Source organism: Corvus moneduloides, chromosome 4, assembly GCF_009650955.1.
Source record: "Corvus moneduloides isolate bCorMon1 chromosome 4, bCorMon1.pri, whole genome shotgun sequence".
In the NCBI taxonomy this organism is placed as follows: domain Eukaryota; kingdom Metazoa; phylum Chordata; class Aves; order Passeriformes; family Corvidae; genus Corvus; species Corvus moneduloides.
This window is the reverse complement of record NC_045479.1, coordinates 23,006,154-23,023,814: the sequence shown is the minus strand read 5'-3', so window position 1 is coordinate 23,023,814 and position 17,661 is coordinate 23,006,154. Positions and strand designations below refer to the sequence as shown.

The 17,661-nt window shown below is 42.1% G+C and overlaps 2 protein-coding genes across 3 annotated transcripts in view; one reads left to right on the top strand and one right to left on the bottom strand.

Annotated features, from left to right (window-relative positions):
* NCF4 (neutrophil cytosolic factor 4) overlaps window positions 1-5,695 on the bottom strand; it is a 53,619-nt gene extending 47,924 nt beyond the window's left edge. The window contains exon 1 of the mRNA XM_032106106.1: window positions 3,428-5,695. The gene's annotated coding sequence lies outside the window, so the exon portion shown is untranslated. The remainder of the gene's footprint in view (window positions 1-3,427) is intronic.
* Window positions 5,696-6,190: 495 nt separating this feature from the next.
* IFT27 (intraflagellar transport 27) lies at window positions 6,191-16,998 on the top strand. Of its 2 annotated transcripts, XM_032106315.1 has the most exons (8): window positions 6,194-6,323; window positions 9,897-9,976; window positions 11,029-11,088; window positions 11,744-11,803; window positions 12,748-12,865; window positions 13,174-13,283; window positions 13,476-13,577; window positions 14,196-16,998. In XM_032106315.1, the coding sequence occupies exons 1-7, from the start codon at window positions 6,290-6,292 to the stop codon at window positions 13,572-13,574; spliced, it is 561 nt and encodes a 186-aa protein (XP_031962206.1). In that variant the 5' UTR covers window positions 6,194-6,289; the 3' UTR covers window positions 13,575-13,577; window positions 14,196-16,998. The 2 variants fall into 2 exon arrangements, with proteins under 2 accessions (XP_031962205.1, XP_031962206.1); XM_032106314.1 differs by having other exon boundaries at window positions 6,191-6,323; window positions 13,476-16,997.
* Window positions 16,999-17,661: the final 663 nt, after the last annotated feature.

Genomic DNA, 17,661 nt, shown 5'->3' with positions numbered 1-17,661 from the left:
TAGCTCAAACCATTCTGTGACTCCAGACAGGTCATGAGGGGTGCAGGATCAGAGGTCAAAGGCTTAACCATTGATTACTGGAGGAAAGGTCCATGGGTTGCTGAAAACCCAAGTGGTTCAGACATTTTCAGGTTTTGGAAACATTGTCTGGAAGGATTTTTTTAATTATAACATTTTAATTGTTAACAAATTCTACTCCCTGTGTATTCACAATGCAATGCAGCTTAAAAAAAGTATCACTAGAAAGATACTAAAATATATAAGTAATAGCAAATTACCTCACAGTTATTACTGCTTTATAAAGAGGAATAAAAATTATGAGGCTGTGCTAATTTTATGCTTCGTTCTGCAGATGAATGAAGATTTTCTGTCTTAAAAACATTTGCATTCCTCTCCTTTAAAGCAATTTTCAATTTTGCTGGATACAGCACAATTGCATCTACTCTTTCAGCTGCAATGGGTTGTTGAAATTGAGCTATTGCCCAGCACCTGCTCTTAGTCAGACAGCTGAAATCAGAGGTTAGGGGAAAAAATAAAGATTTTTTGTCATTGTAATGCAAGTCTCCTTTTAGCTTTGCTGCAGTCAGTGTTCAATTATGTTCTGTAACAACCTCCATTACTAGAGCCAGTGTTTTTCTGTTCTCTCTGCATATATTAACTTCCTTGTTCACACGTGAGAGCCTTCTTAGCAAAGCAGAGTCTTAGGAGACATTGCCCACAGCTTTCATGAGTCTCTATCTTTTTTAGGCTGTTGAGAATCCTAGCGTTCAAATGTATCTTCATTTTGAATGCTTGAAAGGTAACTGATACAATAGAACTTAAATTATCTCCCACTGAAGGTCTGATAGGTCAAAATTAACCTGAAATTCCATCTAGTCTGTTGAATACAAAGCATCGAACAAGTAACAATGAAGGGCTCCCACGTAATTTTTTATCCTATTTTTACAAGCTCTGAATCCTTCTGCTTCAGAATTTTTATCAGTTCATTGTGTAGCCCAGAAGTTTAAGGCTTCATCAGAAGCAGGAATCAAGACCCTACATCTGTAGGAAGAAAGCCACAAAGATTTTGACCAGCGAGGCTCAGTCACAAATGGGAAGGAAGTAGCTGGTGTGAGCAGCTACTGGGAAGGCAGGAGCAGGAGCCTTGCTTCTGCAGCCGGAGGTAAATGGACAGAGAGCTCTGGGACAGAGGTCAGAGGCACTGAAGCTCAGGATCTGAGGAAAAGGAAATCCAGAGTAGGAAGTACTGGGATGATCAGAGTGAGGATTTGAAAAGCTTGGAGCAGAAGATAATTTATTATAATACAAATCCATTATAATAAATTGACCTTGAAAAGAAAGGACATAATTAAGGTGAAAAAGGTGGTGCCCAAAAATTTAGCCTGTTAGAAAAGGGAAGAGAATAGAAAACAGAGTGTTGCAAACTTTTGAAAATTTAATTAGGAGTCTCAAATATTTCTCTTCTCCTTCCTCCATTAAACCTCCAAATCCTGGAGTCATATGGTTGAATCTTAGTTTTCAGCAAAAGGACAAAAATTCTAGCTGTCATGTCTGCAGAGAAAACCTTGAACATTCAAAGCCTAAAAAACCACACAGGATATAAACCCAAACATAAATTTCTAGTTTTTAATAAATCTCATTATTTGAATATAATCTGTCTTGCAGTTTTTAACATAAGATACAGCATTAGTGAAAGCCTAGCATCTGCCTTCTAAGCAGACAGCAGCTAGAGATCCAAAAAAAGATCCCCAGCTGCTATCATAGTCATCATCAGCACATAATGACTGGCATGCTGGAATTCTGGGTAGCTCATTTAAAGCTGTCACATATTCATGTATTCTCGGTTTGGCAGGTTAACCCCTTCCCCGGGATGCAGGAGCACTCTCAGTGCTCCCTCCCCAGCATCTGGTCCCCCTGTGCACAGCTCTGTGCAGGAGAGCACAACCAATAATGGCACTCGCAGCTCAGGAGGGCTCAGGCCACACACAAGGCCACAGCAAGCCCTCAGGCTGTCACAGACACTCAGCCGTGGAGAGATTCAGACAACTTTCTGTTGTGTGATGTTCCAGTTCCCTGATCAACAATCCACTATCTACTGCTTTGGGGAGTATTATTAAAAATTAAATCAAGATTTCAGGGTTTCTTCCTGGCCCTTTTTTAAGCTTCCATGTACACGAACAAGAAGATAAAGATTTGAGCTGGAATTTTTCCAGACACATGCAGAATAATTACTCTCCGGAAATTCTCTTTATCTTCATCCTTGTGAATTTGAATGCATTCTTGAGAAATCTTTCCCTTCTTTCATATTCATCAAAAGCTAGGACATAACAGTTACGATTAGCATACTCAAACCAAGTTTACATCTTGTAGAGGTACCTACCCTACATTTAGTAATTTCCCACTTTCCATTGATGCCACGACTGCCATCCATTTCTAACTTCCACTCTCCCAACGGAGTAGATCAGAAACAAATGGCAGATATGCCAGATCAGTCAGAAGGGCTGTTGTAACTGCCAACAAATCCTTTGGCTGATTCAACCATTTTATAATCATCTTACATTTCAATGCACCGACTCTCAGCCAAAAAGCCTTCAGATCTCTGTCTCAGCCCCTACCACAAAAGAGCAAAATCTGAAGACCTGAACTATAATGGTGTTATCAACAGAGCTAGAGAAAGCATCCAAATTCTCACTTCTGTGCTAATAGCCCCACTCTGAAGAGAAATAAAAGCCAGTTTTGGGGGATGCCAAATGAAGTAGCCCTCAAAATAGATGGAGTATCTATTTATTCCACTGCTTGGGGGAAGTGTAAAGAATGGAAATCTACAATAAAATTTACACATCCTTTCTTGCAGTTTTCACAGCTCTCCAGACATACCAGTAAACATTCATAGTCAATCCTATAAGAATCCACACAGATTTTAAAAGCCACCAGAACTCTGAATATTCATTCACAAGATACTCCTGATGCCATTTTGTCACACTGTTTCCTTTTAGCAACATAAGATTTTAAAAAGAACTGACTAAATACTTTGTATTTAAGAGATTTCTTGCAGAAAGACCTACTAATTCCCTTTCCTCAACATTAATGCCCTCCTGAGAAGCACTGCTTACTCCAAAGAAAGCTACAGTTCTTCCTCAGTAGCTTTTATCAGGCAGCATGTCCAAGTTACAGGTTGTAACCTGCTCATGCTGAACATATCTGATCATATCCAGAATGTTTGCATCAATAGATGAACAACTATGAAAACAAGTCCTAGGAATATTAGTGCATTCTGCCTGAGAAAAAAATCACTTTTTAACAGGTATGCTCTGTGAAGAAGATAATGAAGTGACCTATGCAGTGCCCAGCAGAATCTGGAACACCAACCATACCTCAGTCTAAAAGACTGCATGACCTCACTTTAATCCTCAATGTAAAGCCTTACCTTGTGTATCTGAGATTCCTTGCCGCTCCTGCTGGAGCTGCAGTTCCACCATCGCTGCCTTCTGCAGCCGGATGAAATGCGAGCTACACATGACACGTGCAGTTTGACTGCTGGTTTGTGACCACTGCCTAAAGGAAAGGGACTCCAAATTTCAGGGTCTTGTGGCTGTCAGGGAAACCTATCCTACTCACATGAGAGAAGGGGCACTCAAAATAATCTTGTTTCATTTGAGGGAAAAATTAAATGTGTGAATGAAAAGAGTGTTCTATTCCTCCTCAGCTGCTAAATAGAGAATTTAACCTAATAAACACTTCTCTAGGGTAAGGGCATCACCCTCTGTTGTTGGGGTATTTTTTTTGTTTCAATCCACAGGGTTCCTCTTCCCCTCTTTCTCACGTATTCGAGATGAGAGAAGCTTCAGTGAGCACAGCTACTGGCATTCCAATTTATTCAGCAGCAACCCCTGTGGACTGCCAACAGCAGACTGTGATTCTGTTTGGATTACAAGGTGCAGATAAGTAATTCCATCCTTAATCTATCACTGTCAATGCTGGCAGGGGAACAACTTATACCTATGAGAAGTCAGGCAGAGGAAAAGATAGATTGGGTAAAAAAAAATAGTGTGGGATAAAAGGACAGAAGAAATAGAGAGGATACAAGTCCATTAAGAGTTCTGTGCACACATGCATGCAGAGGTAGGAAATGAGGGAATGGGATAAAGGAACAGGGTGCTAATAGGAAAGCAGCAAGCAGAAAGGAGATATCCAGATTCCAAGCAGACTTTTTCAATAGCAATGAAAATCTCACTTCCAACATAATCTATGCCTTCTGTTCCAGAGATCCCAGTGTAAAATGCTAGGGGATGCTTGCGACCTCAGTAAATGCTGATGGATACCACCACACTGCAGCCACGATCAATAAACCTCAAGTACATCATAATAGAGCCTCAAAGCCTTTTCATGTAGACCTGTCAGTAAACTGGGGCAATATTACAAACGGACAACAAAGGATAATGCAAAGATTGCAAAAATGGAACAACACAGAGACAAGTGAATTTCTTGGAGGATGGAGTGGAAGGCAGAAAAGATGAAAGAGAAGGTAAGCTATTTAGACATAAATGATGGAGAACATCAATAGCCCACATCTGTTTTATGTGATGGAAGATTCGGGGATGGAAAAAAGGGAAAGTAATAATGAGACCAGGGATTAATTTTTCTTTTCCTTTTTAAAGGAACAACCAGTAGTGACTCCATCACTGTATTTTACTACAGTCATCATCTCCAATTAAAGTCGGCCCACTCAGGCTAGTGAAGTCCCTTTCATGTTTTTATCAGAGAAACAATGTTATTTTATGTGCATATGGAAGACTCCTTTGATTTAGCTACAGGTTCTCTTTAGTTTTATGTTATTTGCTTCCCTGGCTAGGTGTCTGGCAGATATGTCACAAAGTCCCAAACACATAATTTGTCCCAGGAAAGGTAAAAAAAAGCTGCCTTCTAAGCAGGCACTACCCTGACATTAAAACAAAACTTGGAAAACTTTATTTTCAACCAAAACAACCCTTGGAATGTCCAATGTTATAACCCAAATGCAGATGTATTATTGATTATTCTGTTCTTCCCAAGCTTGCTTGCTGCTTTCCACACTAGGCACATTCAGTGCTCCAGAATAAACAATCCAGAGTGCAACCAAGCAAAGTTTAGAGACTAAAAAATATAGGGATTGCTATTAATGGCATGCTTTCTGATGGCAAACTTCTTTCAAATGGGTTGGAAGGAGAGGAAAAGTTTCATGGTCACCTTTTTCAGCTCCCACCCTAAATCCACTGACTTGCACTGCTTAAGGAAGACAGAAAATCAGTTCAAAGAATAAAAATAAGGGCATAGAAATAATTTAATAGTAGCCAAGGGAGAGCTTCGTAGAAATATTTTAAAAATAAGAAAAAACAAATAAATAACCTACAGCAGTGTGAAAGGCTACAAAAATTAACAAAGAGGGGGGGAAAAAGAACAAAATTCTGAAATACTAAGAAGAAAACAGCTAAGAAATCAGCGACCAAGAGGACTTTCTTCGCGAGTCCAGTAACACAGCCAAACACAAGGGAAAGCGTGCGCTGGAGGAAAGGAGAGTGGATCAGCCGCTGACCCGGGCAGGGAAGGAGCGCAGCTCCACTTCCACAGGGTCACAGAGGCCTCAAAACCCGCCTGTTCCCGACGTGCTGAGCCGGCTTCGTGGCCGGCTTTGGAGCTCGGAGGCTGCTGCAGCTCCCGCCCCAAGCCCTGAGGGGAGCCGGTGCCGAGCGCGAGGCCCCGCGGGCCGGGGGAGGCCGCGCTCCCCGCGGGCGCATGCGCAGCGAGGCGCACGGAGCCCAGGCCCGTCCGCACGGACATCGCGTGCCGGGGGCTCACAGGCAGGAAATGGAGGCTTCTCCCCCAGCTTGTCTCTTCCCGCCTTGGTGCTGCCGCAGCTCTTTGCCCGTAACTGCTAGCATTTTCTGCCGTGCCCCCAGAGGGTCATTTCAGCCCCGTGGTACGGGCCCCTGCGTTCTACCCAATAACAAGCCGGCTCCCGATGACGTCCTTAATTGCCAGGCAGAATTCCCCTTCGCACCTCCCGCAGCGCCGCGGTGCTACCGGGAGGGGCGGGGCGTCGGATTTGATTGCCAGCACGCCTGGTGGGCGGGGAAAATCGAGAGAACCAATAACAACTGCGGATGGCCTTGATGAGCAGAGCCCCCAGCCAATGGGAATGGGGGGTGGACGCTCGGTTGCCAGGACCGCGCGGTTGCCACGGCCGCGGCTCGGCGCTGTGGCGGCCCCCGGTGCCGCCGTCCGGGCCTGCCGCCTGCCCCGGGCCGGCGCGATGGTGAAGCTCGCTGCCAAGTGCCTGCTGGCAGGTGAGTCTGGCCCGCCCGCTCCCATCCACACCGCTGGCTACAGGGGCCTAGAGCGGGTGCCGTGGGGTGGGGCGAGGCCGGCGGCGCCGGCGGCCCGGCTTCCCACTGCCCCTCGTGGAGGGGCCGCCCCGCCGGAGAAGAGGTAGGGAGAGAGGCGACGGGAGAGAAGTGAGGACCTCGGCTGCCTGGGGAGGAGTCGAAGTTGTGTGTGTTATTACCACGGTGCCCGCCCCCGCTACCACGTGCAGCCGAGCTGTGCCCGGGAAGGGTGTGAGGTGTAGTTGGACCGGCTGAAATGCAAGGACAGGCTCTGAAAGAGGAAAGAAACCCCAAACCCAAATCAAAAGGAGTATTTCTGCAGTGTGGGCGCAGAGATTGGGGAAACTGTGAAGGGAGCAGTGTAGGCAGCTAAGTCCCGTCTCATTTGTGAGTCTTGCTTTTTGCTGACGTGAAAAATTCATGTCAGAAATTAGGATGATTCTGAGAATATGATAGAAAGGTAAAGCCTAAACCAAGAGTAGGAGCATGAAGCATGTGTACTTCACAGTGGCATCTTTTTCTCCAAGTACTTTGGAGGCTAACCTGGGAAAAAAGTGAGGTGAAGACACTGGTTTATTTAGTCAGGATGGATTATGGAGGTGTTGAAAGTAAGTACAGCTGGCTGTTAACACTGAGTGAGGAAAACTTTTTATTTTTTTCCCCTCCCTCTACATTGAAGCTCTGTGCAGCTTCAGCCAAAAGCACAACTCCATAAAAGTTTTGTGTGCAGTCAACTCCCAGGTTTAACTCTTCGCTCCAAATTCTTTCATCCGGAATAAAAAGTTTGCCTTTTTTAACCTCAGAAGCAGCTGGCCATCAACTCACGCAAAGCCAGTTGTGGTCTTTGGCAAAGGTAGAAGAATTAATCTCCCTTGTGCCTCTACTGCTGTGAGCAGCATGAATATCTTGCCCGTCTTCTACACTTGAAATGTAAGCATCATTTCCAATTTGGAAGTTTCCTCCTCCCAATATACTGGCTTTGCTGAAGTCTTTCCAGTTTCGTTGTTTAGCGTTACCAAAGGCCAATTCCACGGCCATTTTAAAATCACATGAGTTTTCTTCGGATGATCTGTTTATGTCCTTAATCCTGATTGGGTCTGGAGCTGCCTTTTCAATTCTGTTCACAGCACAAAGAACAGGAATGTCCTATCCCATAAGTCATTCTCTTGTGTGCTACAATAATATCCATGTATTATTAAAAATAATAAATTAATGAAGCAGACCAGGAAAAATAGATTCTCTGTTGCAGAAAAAAATACTGTAGTGAAAGGGACCTAAGATATGAGTAACCACAACAACCTAAAGGGAACAAGAAAATGCTATTACATAGATAGGAGCAAACCCATCAGAAATGGAACTGGGAACTCTTGTGGACCTAAGGAAATGGTTATGAAGAGCCAGTGACTCACAGAACTGGGAGCTACACCATGATCAAAGAGAACAGGGGAAAAGGGCTTTTATTAGCAAAGCAGAGACTATTAAATTGACAATAGAAGACAATTCCTGTGTATCTCAAGGGTAATTTACAGACACGAAGTAAAAGAATCTGTTGTCTGAGCCTGCTATGGAGACACTACACGAAGGTTTTCATTGTAGAGAGACAGCTGGCAGTAGCAGGCATTTTAGAAAGACCCTACAGATTCTGGCAGGATAACAGAAATATGGATCAAATATGTACTGTACGATGCACTACTGGCACATGAGACTAAACTAAAAAAGGGCAAGGAAACTTACTTTGAGGAAGTGTAGTGATGTGATGGACTAAAGATGGTGGCAAAGAGTACGAAGAGGGAGAGAGCACCTGGGGCTGTCGAGTAGAAGGAAGGCAACGCATTAGTTAAGAATTCGTGCTGGCTGATGCCTGCACAGTTTGGAGCAATGTGTGCCTCTCTATCTCATTTTACAAAGACAGATCTAATTGTCTATTGAAATACAGAATAGCTTCCACTCAGAACAGAGTGTTGTCTTCCGCACAAGCTTGAACTGATCAGAGAACAAACAAGCTGACTTACCAGATTTTCCTGTCTAAATATTATGAGCCCCACTGAGCTCAAACTAAGCAAGTATGCTAAAAATGTTTAAACAAGAACTGCATTTGGTTAATGCATCTAGGGGCTAATTGTCACTATCCAAAACACCCTTCTTCTTCTGTAATAGTATGTGAGCAGAGAGCTTTACCAATTTCCTTCAAAACACCATTAGGAAGCTCTAATAGAGTCAAAAATATATCCCTTTCTTGGTTTATTTATTAACAACATAATGTAAAATACTTCCTTTCTGGCTTTATTTATTAACAACATAATGTAAAAACTTGTATTACAGGCTTGGCTGTTATGAGTGTACCTTTAAGAGTAAAGGTTGAACCACTGAGGTATTTAATTACTGGCTCCTGTCCTTTTAACTGTCCAGGCTAGTGAGACATTATGTGAAGAAATTAGAAGCTCTTTGGAAGCATTAAGTCTTTGTTTAGAAAGGGTTATGATCTTTCTCATGAGGTAATATGGACATATGTAAGTTCTGCAGAGCCTGAGGAAATGGCCTGAAGTTGTGTCAGGGGAGGTTTAGGCTGGATATTAGAAAAAGGTTCTTCACCCAGAGGGTGGTTGGGCACTGGAACAGCTCCCCAGGGAAGTGGTCACAGCACCAAGCCTGACAGAGTTCAAGAAGCATTTGGACAATACTCTTGGGCACATGACTCTTGGGGGTGGTCCTGTGCAGGGCCAGGAGTTGGACCTGGTGATCTTTTCAACTCAGTATATTCTGTAATCCTGAGATTGCTTTGGATTTCACGGAGTTTTGTAAGAGCAGGCCAAAGCTGGCAGCTGTCAGGTTTGCCTGAAGTGTTGTGCAAGCCATATCAGAAAGCCTTGGCTCTAGAAGAGCAAAAACCAAAGCCCTTTGGTTTTCCTTCCATACAGGGATGAATCAGCAGGCTCTTCTCTCCAGCCATGTGCTTTCTCTCTGACGTTTGCTTCTGTTATGCCCAGGATGCAACTAATGAGCCACCAGCAGCATTGAGTCAGCAAGAGTTGCTCTCTTAGCAGGGTCAGCAAGAACAGTTCATTGAGGAATGTTACCAGCTTAAGAATCTTCATCTCAATATATAACAAGGATGTGAGTCTGGGGAAATGGGTAACCTGAGGAGAAGAAATAGCCTCCTAGGGAGCCCAGTGTCCCTTATCACACTGCATTTTTTTCTACATGATAACATATCTGGGAAATTTTCATTCCTAGTTAAGGGCTGTGGCATAGGCATGAATTTTAGAGCAAACAGCAGTTCCACCCTGATCTGGCAGTCCTTTGCTGTTGTGCATAGGTCAGAAATCAGATGTCAGCACCAGTACGCATAATGGCAATATTAATTTCCTCATGTGGGTATTACCTTTTAGATTGTTTTGTGCTTCACGTGACAGTTACCTTGCCTGTATTCAGGGTTAGAGCATCCAAGCTCTTACAACATGTGATAGTAGCAGAACTGAGGAAAAATAAGATTGTCTACTGTGAAACAAATGTTTTGTGGTTTTGGTTTTGCAGGAGATCCAGCTGTGGGTAAGAGTGCTTTAGCCCAGATGTTTCACAGTGATGGGGCTCATTTTCAGAAGAACTACACATTGGTAAGCATATAACAGGCTCAGACGGCTATCTAACATTTTTCTAAAATGAATGGGAAAACTGAAGGCCTAGAACAAAATAAATATGATTTTGAGACATTTGGGGTGGGATCTTAGAGGGTTTTCTTTCTTACACCCTGAAGAGAAAGCATTTAAGTTCTGTAAGTCTGCATTATGTAGGTGCTGGTGTTGAAACTTAACTTAAGGCAGAATAATTTAGTTAATCTGGTGATTTTCCTGCTGAACCAATGTTTTCATAAGGTTTTGTAGTGTTAGAGAGCTTCCCCCTTTAGGGAGTACTCTATGAAAAAGCATTGCTGAAGGAGAAAGCTTTTAATTCCAACTATTAAATGTGCATGTGGACAGTGTGCTTATCACTGTGCAAACACCAAGATGTGCTGCATAGCCCCAAGATAATTATAATCTACAGAAAGTGTTCCCAGATGAAGAGGATACAGTTTGCAGTCTTTCAGTGTAAGAATCAATGGTGATGACTAATCAGAAGCAGGATAAAAATAAAAGTAAATATAAGTAAAGTAAAAAAAGGAAAATATGAATGTGGAGAAAAAAAACCCTAAAATCTGTTTATTCATTGAAATAAAGATGAAAACCAGAATTTAAGGATAGAAATAGAACAAACAAATGAGCTACAAAGCAGAATGAGATAAAAGGTGGAAGAAGCACAAATAATCTCAGTCCCATATGTTAACTCATCACATGGTTAGTGCAAAACGTTCTAAGGCATGCGTTAGAGCAGCAGTGTGAGGGTGAACGTAGACCTGCAGACTTCAGCTAATACTCTGAGCTGTATATAAGCAAATCTCTTTGGTTCTCCTCCTTTTTCCCCCAGCTGAGCAAATCTATGAGTCCTTGACATATTGGTGAGATTAGGTTACCAGAGCTAGGAGGAGTATTGCTGAGTTTCTAGCAGTCTTGTGTTTGATGGAATTGTAATGATTCACAAGAATTGCCTCAATCCAATGCACAGTTGGTATGCAGTTGGACAGGCTCTTAAAAACTCTCCTGATCCTCATTTTCCTGATTCTTCTTGACAGACAATGGGCATAGAACTGTTGGTGAAGGCTGTATCAGTTCCAGAGACAAGTGATAGTGTGGTGAGTTTTCTGTGACATAAATTGGGTCAGAGACATTCAAAGCTCAAGCCCCACATGAGTCTCATTCTGGTGGAAGATCACTATGCATGTTCATAGGGCAATTAAGTTGCATTGGGGAAATGAGGCTGATCATGTATAATTGCTGATACTCCTGGGTTAGTTTAGTCTTAAAAATGTAATTTTTCTATACTTGTATCCAACACAGCATTTTAAACCAAAGTTATAGCCAGCTTTGTTGAGATTCTGCTCTGTCCTTTAGGGCACTCAGGTTTAGTTCATGATTCTTGGAACTACAGAAGCTGAAGCTTATCTATTATTTTTCCTTAATGCCCTATACTCCCATTAATGGAATCTGTGTAATTTTGTATAAATAGTAGAGGTTACTGTCCCACTCCACATATTCTGTTTCCAGTAGGGATGGAAACCGGACTTGGGGCCTTGGAAGTAACTCTTTTATTGGTTATACTTGAAAAATAGCTATTTATTTTCTCATACTATCTGGAGTTTTCTCAGTGCAGGGAATTTGTCCCTTAGGGACGTGGCACTGCTGTACTAAATAAAAAGTTGGAGTTACAAGTTGCAGTATTTACTTTCAAAACCTTTCCCTACACTGCATTTTTCTTAGCAAGAGCTTTATTTCTGTTTCCGCTTTCAGGAATTCTTCATTTTTGACTCTGCAGGAAAAGATCTATTTTCTGAAATGCTGGAGAAACTGGTAAGTCTTATGTAACAGTCCTCTTCTTCCATAGAAGTGCTTTTGCTTTGAAGATCTGAGCTCCCCAGTCTGGCAGATGTAGCAAACTTTGTCTTTAGTGTAAATGGGAGCAATTACCTCAGTTGCCAACGCATCCTGTTCTACCTCTCTAAAACTTGTATAAGTACTAGAAGAAATACTTTCCAGAGGAAGGAAAGTAGATAGGCAGTTTTCTTATAAAAGAAATAGGGAATTTTAACTGAAAATTTCTATGTACTGTTGTTTAAAGTTATTTTTATTTCTTAGAAAAACATCTGTTTTGCTCCAACTTCAACAGTGGGAGGATTTTTTTTGTGTTACAGTGATGTGTTTGATCCAACAGAACTCATTCTTGTCCTTGAGCATAATCCTGCCCTTGGGTTTTTTCCTTCACGTATTTGTGACCTTCCCTGTATGGTTCTTTACTGTGTTATCTCATTTTGAGAAGCAGAATCAGTTAATTGATGTGAGCTTTCATAAGACGGCTAAGTCAACCTAATGGTTCATTGTCTACAAGAGCGATTCCTCTTGCCCTTGCTCTAAATCTGGTTTGGAAGGGACTCTTCTAGAAGCTGGCTCAGCTTCTCAAACTGGAAGAAAACCTCTCTACTTTTTTCCTAGGATTAATTTTGTGCTGATTCAGCATGAAAAATCAGCTTCCCTGGCGATCAGATGAGTGCCAGAGCTGATGCAAGTAAAGGGGCAGGACTGTACAGACAGGACTAGGGAAGAAAGCAAGACCACCTCTCCCAATGCCAGTGATTTAGTTGGGTCAACTGAAATGTGAAACCTCAGCCAGGGCATAGGATTCCTGGGTGTTAGGCTTTTTATTCTCATCTTAGCAGGTGCGTTTGCTGTGTTTACAGCCTGGCTGTTGACCACATCAGTTTCATTAGAGCTGACAGTGTTCCTTTCTTGCTGTGCAGTGGGAGCAACCCAATGTCCTGTGCCTTGTGTATGATGTCACTAATGAGCAATCCTTCGACAACTGTGACAAATGGTTGGAGAAGCTGAGGGCTCAAGCAGTTGGGGTGCACATCCCAGGTAAGAATGGGTGTGATCCTTGTTATCTACTCCCCTCTTGTATGACAGCAGTTGTTTTTGTTCAGCTGTGGCATAGAGCATTTGTTTTAAGGCAGACATGGCTTCCTCCAGATCCTTTGCTTTTATCACAAAGCAGGTAAGGCTTGAATATGTTTCCTTTTTTGGAATATTTTCTAGGTAGTTATAGGCTGTTCTCCACACCTCCAACTTTCTGAGCTACTTCTACAAGTGTTCCAGCATTTATGGCTTACAAGCAGCATTGATGAGCTGGGTTTTTTTCCTTTTGTTTCATGTCTTTTTTTCTGTAGGTGTCTTAGTGGGGAATAAAACAGACCTAGCTGATCGTCGAGTTGTGGAGCAGAAACAAGCACAGGAGTGGGCTGAGAAACATGGCCTGGAATATTGTGAGATGTCAGTGGTGAGTATCTGCTCCTTTCACCATCTGTGCAAGGGGATGTTTGTAAAGTTATCTTCTCTTTCAGGCCAACTGGGGACTCTCTTCCCGTTGTTTGTCATCCAACTCAGTTTTAATCCTTCTTTGGTGAAGCAGAGCAGAAATAGTCAAATGTTTATTCCATCTGCCATTCACAACTTTCTTATTTCTTTACAGAAGGAAATGAAAAATTTTGAGGCCCCTTTCCACATCCTGGCAAAGTTATTCCACCAACTGTACAAAGAGAAAGTGGAAACTTTTCACTCATTAGCCTGACTGGTATGATTTATTTATCCTCTAAGCTTCTTCTAGTACTGGGAATCCTGCTGGACTGAATACAGAGAGAAGAAAAAATATGAGCTATTTGCTACTTCATGGTCATCCTCTGGTAATTCAAAATAAACTAGAAATAAGCAAGTGGAAAGACACTCTTTGAAGCTGCTACCTCAGCATTCCTTTCATGTCCTCTAACTTGGTTCTCTGCTCACTGAAAGTCTGCTAGGTTGGAGGAGGCAGAGAGTGAAAGGGGAAGGCAGAATGGAAATTGCCAGCTCTTTGCTTTGATATCTTTTGTCTGAACAGACTTCCTGCTGCTACAAGCAAGGATTTAGAGGCTTGGAAAAGGAGAGAGGAAGCTGACAGGATGTTTTTTGACTTAAGCCAGCCTTGATACATACACTGCAGGGCAGGAACCATTTCGCCCTACCCCTTGAAAAGCGTTTTCAGGAGGAGGCCTATGCCCTAAAATCAGCACCTGGAGACTGAGATGTGTGGAGACAGAGCTGGATTAGGTGTGTTTCCAGGAGTGCCCGGAGTTGGAAGCCAGTTTTAACAGTGTTGCCCTTATCAGCTATAGGATTGACATGCTGGTGACTAATACATGTTTCTAATTTCCAGAATCTGTTTCTTTCCTTCGGCGTGGCTCACTGTCCCTGCCTGGTGGGAGCTGTGTCGCGTCCAACCGCTGTCACTTGGTGACGCAGTGCCCTCTGCTGGTCCCAGGTCACAGGAGTTCTCCAGAGGCTGCCACCTCCCTTGAAGTGAGCGGGAAGGGCTTCCTGCAGGCACATCCAAATTGGCTTAACTGCAAAATGGAGTCAAATTGCAGCAATACATTTTCTATTCTAAGGATGACTCTAAAACTTATAACAAATTACCTTTTCTTCTTCATGTCTTTATCATCTTACATATTGTGTCATTTTTGTTAGCTGAATTTGGCAATACCATTCTGATTAGGTTCAGTTCTCAATCTCAAAATCAGAGTCCTCTTATTAAAGTCTCTCTGCTTGTCATTGAATTTCAGATAAAAGACCACAGTTCTGATGTTGCTAGTGGAAACAGACTAAGGAAATTAAAGACAGCCTGGCTAAGTTACTCTGACTCAGCTGTGTCTGGCTAGAAGTTTCATATTAGAAAGGGTAAAAGCCTAGAGAGAGCTGCTTTTTCGTGTGGAGTACTGATGTTGCATGTAAGAGTCTTTGCTAATGCAGTATGCAAAAACATCTGTGGTAAAGTACTGCCTTGTAACTGAGCCTAACACCAAGAGTTTCAAAAATTTAACCATTCTCTTCCAGATTAGGGTAGACTCCCTTGGGCAAGGGAAGCTGTTTTGTACAGACTAAGCACTAAGTGATTTTTCAGGCAGTCTTTTCAGGAATCTGTGTTTCAAGACTTTTATACATGTGGTTTAAAATCATTGTTATGTCCAGTGCTAGGAAAAGTACATTGAATTGAACGTAAGAAATATGGCTGCAGATGTTGTAGCAGAGTTTATTAAGCACTTCAAGAATCTGGAGAAGCACCGGGCTCATTTCACTGGCAACAGTGTGTTGATGCTGGGAACTCAGTAGGGAGCATGAATACCAGTTAAAGAGGATGAGTGGCAGCTCAATCTGCAAGAAATGAAAACAAGAGGTTCTTTTGCTAGAAGCCGACTCAAAAATGACAGAACCAGCTTTTTTGAATTGGATTGGCATTACTGGCATTTATATCTTACATGGGTTTTCTTGTTAATCCTGGGTGTTTTCTTTTGACTTACATAGGCTGCATAGACTTTTGCTTGCAAGTGCTGGTACCTCTGACTAGTAAGAATAAAAGCTATTTTGGATGCTGTGCTGATCTAGTTAAAGAACGAAAGAAGGTTTGTTTTCATTTGGTATCTCATTTCCCCTGTTTCTATTGATGATGTGATCACAAAACAAGACACATATTTTTTTCATATTGAAAATAACATACCAGAAGTGTATGTCACCTGTGACATGGTGTATCTAGGGGGGATGGATTCCTTGGGAATAGGTAATAAAATGAATTCTATGCAATCTTTAACCAGGGAGTCTATCTCTCTGCACCAGAAGGACCTCCCATAACTTCAAATAAACACTCAAATTCACGAGTAAGATGAAGATTGGTGAATGCTGTTTTATAAAATAAATGCAAAAGCTGGAGGAGCTCATTAAGGGAATGCTTGCAGTGGTGATTTGTGATTTATAGGGAAGCTGCTTTTGAGTAGTGAAGAAAAATGCTGCCCATGCAGGGAAAGATGTATTGCCTGAGAGAGGAAATGTATGATCTAATTAGCTAACAGTAGGGATTCACCCACTGCCCCTTTCCCTCTTCCACAGGCCATAACTACAATTAGAAAATGTCTAAAGCATGTTGTCCAGCTTGCTTTTTACAGGACTATTTCCAGCACTAATGTGGACACAGTTTAATGTCCTTCAAAATGGTGTGTTTGACAGTAACAATCTCAACCTTTTCAAATGCATTTTAAAAGCATAATATATTGTCCTTCCTGGCTAATGTGCTATGTAGTACCAGCCTGATGCAAGTGGTGGTTGTTAACTGTTTTCCTGGCTTAATTGTGCCCTTGGTTGTAGAAGCTAGTAGTGAAGAGTGGGTAGAGAACAGGGGAGCCAAACATGGGAAGGTTGTGGGAAATAGTTTTGTCTCTGTGTGAAGGAGTTCAGGGTGGTGAGTAAGTGAGCTGGACCAGCAGGATGAGTAAGAGTCTGAAGGCATTATTAAGTTTCTCCTACCTGTTTACTAACTGGCAGTCACATCTGTAGGGTGAGGATGCATGTTTGCTACTAATAGGCTTAGCTTCAGTCTGAATAACCGATGCTGTGGAAAACAGTGGGAGGAAGACAGAAAGCCTGTCTGCTGACCAGGAAGCTTGTTGTCTTCTTACAGTTCCACTGCTTTGTCCAGCTGTGCAGTGCTGCAGGTGCTCAGCATGAGTGTAACAACACAGAAAAGACCCAACTCAACCAGAACTGAAATTTCAGAAGAAGAGGAAGGAAACAAACAGGCCTTAAACTGTTTTTAATAGATACGTAGTCCTTTTTCCTGTTTGCTTGTTTGATTAGACAAAACCATTTCTTTCCTCTTTGGAGTCCCTCCTTCTTACCTCTCCTTTGGTCCTCATGGGTCTGCACAGAATCTCTGTTATACTTGTGCCCTGCTTTACTTAGGTTGATACATCACCAGCTGATTTTTTTTTTAATCCTTCTTATTTCTGCATTATCTATTCTCAAGGCTGCAAGACATTTCTTCTTAGATTAATAGATGAAAGGAAACAAAAGTGGAATTTTTAGTCAAATTGTCTTGGAAGAAAAAGCCTTAAGAAGCTGTCTGGCATTCTGAAATTTTACTGGAAATTCATTTGTGTAAAGTTGTCATATTAAAGATGCTTTAATGGTTCTGTTTTGTCTTGCCAGATGTAGTCTATTGTATAGTGAAATTCAGGATGTAAAATTCCAGAAAGATCAGGTTTTATTGTGAGAGTTAATAGGAGTTTCAAAGCGATCACACTGTGGTCTGTTAAGTCTTAACAATGGAGTGGTCACTGCTGTTCATAATGAAGCATTAAATATACTGAAATGGGGCTGTCAAAACAGTTTGTTCTAGAGATTTGTTCATTTTAGAGACTTTAAAGTTAAGAAAGGACATCTTTTAAAAGACTGATCTGATAAATGACACCATTTGGACCAGGGTTATTTCTGATATAACTTTGGTGACTTAAAGAGCTGGATTTAGTCTTTTATGCCAATTGACTCCCCTGGGTAAGCTTCATTTCTTTACCCACTATACATCTTGGACCGATCTGACCTGATAGCAAAAGACACATGATGTTGTTGAAAATGAAATACTGCCTTGGGGCAGAAGGATAAACTGTGTGGCCTCCTGAGGTCCTCCCAGCAATGCTTTCTATAATTGTGTTAGATTAAGTGAGGAAAGAAGTAGCATGGAAAGCACAAAACAGGCTAAGTCATAAACTAGCAATTAAACTGGGAGCTGGGCTGGGCTGCAGCAGAAAATGTACAATCTATCCCTATTAAGAGCTGTATCTCAAGAGAAACTGGGA